This window comes from Poecilia latipinna, unplaced genomic scaffold, assembly GCF_001443285.1.
Source record: "Poecilia latipinna isolate Pla-1442-1.1 unplaced genomic scaffold, P_latipinna-1.0 Scaffold5565, whole genome shotgun sequence".
In the NCBI taxonomy this organism is placed as follows: Eukaryota; Metazoa; Chordata; class Actinopteri; order Cyprinodontiformes; family Poeciliidae; genus Poecilia; species Poecilia latipinna.
The window spans coordinates 5,979-9,661 of NW_015118181.1; the positions used below are offsets into that span (position 1 = coordinate 5,979).

General features: G+C 35.0%; 1 protein-coding gene across 1 annotated transcript; it reads right to left on the minus strand.

Moving 5' to 3' along the window:
- Positions 1 to 12: 12 nt before the first annotated feature.
- On the minus strand, positions 13 to 3,370 carry LOC106943616 (secretory phospholipase A2 receptor-like). Its single transcript, XM_015026929.1, has 5 exons — positions 3,279 to 3,370; positions 3,052 to 3,120; positions 2,421 to 2,780; positions 894 to 1,208; positions 13 to 466 (listed from the first exon to the last, which is right to left on the minus strand). Exons 2-5 carry the CDS (start codon positions 3,083 to 3,085, stop codon positions 87 to 89), a joined length of 1,089 nt encoding a protein of 362 aa, XP_014882415.1. The 5' UTR covers positions 3,086 to 3,120; positions 3,279 to 3,370; the 3' UTR covers positions 13 to 86.
- Between the last annotated feature and the right edge of the window lie 313 nt (positions 3,371 to 3,683).

Here is a 3,683-nt window from a genome sequence, read left to right on the forward strand (position 1 = left end):
ACAGAGAGAGAGAGAGAAACAGACAGATGGATGGAAGTGGTAACATGACATCATTAGGCTTTCAGCTGTTGAATGAAGCTGTAATTTTAGGTCTTCATGTATATTATATCCTCTTCACAGAGGAAAGGTAACATAAGCTTACAATCTTCACCACTCCATTCGAAGATTTTAGCATCAATCACACCACAGTGACGGAACAAAGCCATCTCAGGCTGTTTTCCATTCTCCCAGTTCTTATAGTTTGCAATTCGGTCACTCCAAATCCAGAACCCAAAGACAGAACTCTGCCTCAGACCGATCCACAAATGCTTCAAAGAACCAGTGACAGTGAAATTTAGCCACTGTCCAACAGCTTTCTGGTCCTCCTCATCCTCAATCCATAGAAAGCGTGAATGTCTGGCTTCACAGTAATTCAGGGCGTCCTCCCAAGTTTTGGGCTCCTTGATTACTATGATTCTCACATTGCCTGAAAATTAAGACAAAAAACACAAATAAGACTCACAGAAAGTGAAAGGCTCGCCTAGATCATCAACGCAATTCTTTTAATCCTTTGCTGCATGCTAATCTTTAGCTTGTCTATAAATTGTGCTGACAGTGTCTGGAAATAGGATGATGCATTTTTAGCATTTGGGATTGATTATTTGTGTATTTGATTAAAACTCCAAATTATGACATGTTAAACTTTACTTTACTGGATCTAATTGAGCCTAGAAGGTAAATTTATGTCACACTATTTCTCAATAACATAGCACTGATATTCTCTTGGAACTTTACTGCTTCGCTTATTAATGTCTAAGATGAATGTGCATATTTGTTCTAATTCTGCATTACAACATTTCTAAATTTTCTCAATAACAATATTTGCCAGTAAATGTATTAAATTTATAGCTAACCTTTATAACAAATGATTGGTTTTACATTACTGCACCCAAGTGGAATCCAATTAAGCTCATTCCCATTGTTATGTAAAGAGACACATGTGTCAGAACTATCACTAATAGTTCTGAATGTTGAACAACTTTTGTCTGCCCATTCATATTTGTCATGCTGAAACCCGATCCAAACGTTTTTTCCTCGACTTTTTTGTCGCAGGTCTTCATTTTGCTGTTCGTCCATGATACTCGCTAAATTGTTGAAATGTGTTCTGCAGTGTTGCCTTGCCTGGCACCAGTTTCTCTCAACATCGTCTACAAGGACGAAATTTTCACCTGGTAAAGAAAAAACAAAAAGAAAGTAGATTCAAGTGAGCACGTGTGTAAATTTACACTTCAAAATGATAAACTTGATTGAATAGAACTGAACTGTTAAATCCATAAGAAGATAAATATTGACTTAGGGTTATTGGGTTTCACCAAAATAACACTGACCAGTGTTTTTAAGTGCAGGATTGGCACTTTAAAATTTAACTCCTTTGCGTATCAGTACATTTTTTCCAGCTTTCAGTGTGTACAGGAGCTTATCTGTGTTTTCCAAGTCTTCATTATATGCAACATAAAGTGGGTTAACTCTGAAGGACAACTTTTTTCCCTGGAAGAAGCAACTCTCACTCACTACTATTTACATTTTTTTTAAATTGGTGTCTTGTTAGATGATAGCCCTAATAATAAGAAATATATTTTATAACAGGAAATGAACAGTAATAGGTTTATTGAAATAGCAAGAGTAAAATGTACGCATCACTTCTTTGTTTTTAAGGAGCTGATATGGATGTTATATTTATGTTACTTTTTATGTCCATGTGTGGTGCACCTAAAAATGCCACCACAGTATTTAGTTTTTTTTTTTTAATCATTTGCAGTTCGGCATGTTGATCTGTCTGTATTTATAGTGCTTTCCTGAGGTGGGGACAGGAGCGGTATTATCGACTATAACTGTCTCAATAATTTCAGGTGATACATTAAGAGATTCAAAGTGGTTTCAAAGGGATTGTCAAGTTTACTTTGTAAAAGTGCAAAGAATAATATTCATTGTTTGATTGTTGAGTTACCATAGTTACAGAGGTTGAGCTCAGTTTGGTTACTCATACAAGACAGCAAAAAAAACAACAAAAAAAAACAAACGCAATCTGGATGTCAACAGCAGCGCTGGTCATCATTGCTGACTCCTTGTTTATTTTCTCTTCAGATTGTGTTACAGCAGTTCTGACACCCAGGACTTGTAACACATGTTACCGCCATGATGATTGACGTGGCTCAAGTGGATCTGACTTAGAACCAGCTTTTCTTTTTTTTATTTTACTTTTATTAAAGCTACTTATGTATTGATTAATATGATAAAAATTAATTTTATCATATTAAAGGGGAGTACCTGCATTAGTTAAAGCACTAATTATTACTATGTTATCCCTCAACATTTATCTTCCTTTAACTTTATTAGTAATTTTTTTTTCAGAAAAAAGGAAAATGCAGGCTTATACTTACCACTTTTACACATGAAAGCTTTTTCTTCTGAACATTTAACACCCTTCCATGAACCGTTTTCAAAAGCTTCACAGAGTTGATCTACATCACTAATGTTTACTGTTGACTTGGTAAAGTTGACAATTTCTCCATTTGACCAAAAGAGAGTATAATTATCCTTCTTCTTGAGGCCAATCCAAAACCCAGGTCCGGGGTTAGTGTAATTAAATATCATCCTCTCCTCCTCTTCATCATGCAGACTCAGTAATGATCCTCCCTCTTCAACACAGTATTGTTTTGCGTCAGTCCAGTTCAGTCTCTCTTCTGGATAATCATTAAAGTATCGCAGACGGTATGCAGCTAATGAAAACTGCAAAATTCCTGCAAAAAGACAATAATGTACTATAAATAAGTTTGTTTACAGGAGCTTCACTTCTATAAGATGAAATGTAAGGTATATTCTATGTTTCTTGTGCAAAGTTAATTGGTTTGTGCACATTTTCACCGCGAGGCGGTTCTTACAGGGAAAGCGACTAAAATTACTGCAGGCAAAATTTATTATTAATCCGACAAAAAAAAAAATATGTAAGATAAAATATTTGTGCTCAAACACAAACGTGATTTAAATTAAGACAAATAAAACAATGCTTACCTGAACACAGAACGAGGAACAAAACTTTCATCATTGTCTGCAGCTCAACAATTCTTCTGCACAAACAAACTAGAGAAAAAGGTGAAAAGAAAAACCTTTCAAATGAATACAGTAAATAATACTGTTCCCATCATCTACATGCTGCATATAAGAGGGTGTAACAGCCTAATATATCAGAAACAAGTACAAATTATTTAACAGTAAGTAAGAATAAGTTCAGGTCTTACTTGCTGAAGCATCTGGTGCAGAGTGCACTTTCCATTTCGTGTGGATCAGTTTAATATTCGGAAACAGAGTTTACACATTCAAAAACAAAGACGTCCTGAAATTAATGAATAACAAGATGGTAAAGTGCAGCCAAGTCATAGTCAAATCAGACCAAAATGGAGACCGCATCTTTCTGAGGGAATGACTCGCTCATGACGTTTTTTTATTCTCTCTCTCCAGTTTATGAATCTATTGAAAATTTTCAGCAACTTATTAAAATGTCACCAACTGGTTTGGTTTTGGAAGATGATGGTTTTACAGTTTTTAGAGAATTGATTGTAAACTAACGGGTTACTCTTAACTTTCCTAGCATCAGGATTAAAACCTTAATTTTTTTGCTTGAACTTAAGAAGAATGTTTCCTTC

Bases quoted from the DNA above. Each gene is read 5' to 3' on its own strand.
- LOC106943616 (XM_015026929.1), bottom strand. From the start codon at position 3,085: ATGATGAAAGTTTTGTTCCTCGTTCTGTGTTCAG. The intron at 1,209-2,420 runs GTAAGTATAAGC...TTTCTTTACCAG, and splicing joins AGCTTTCATGTGTAAAAGTG to GTGAAAATTTCGTCCTTGTA. The intron at 467-893 runs GTTAGCTATAAA...CTTAATTTTCAG, and splicing joins ACCAATCATTTGTTATAAAG to GCAATGTGAGAATCATAGTA.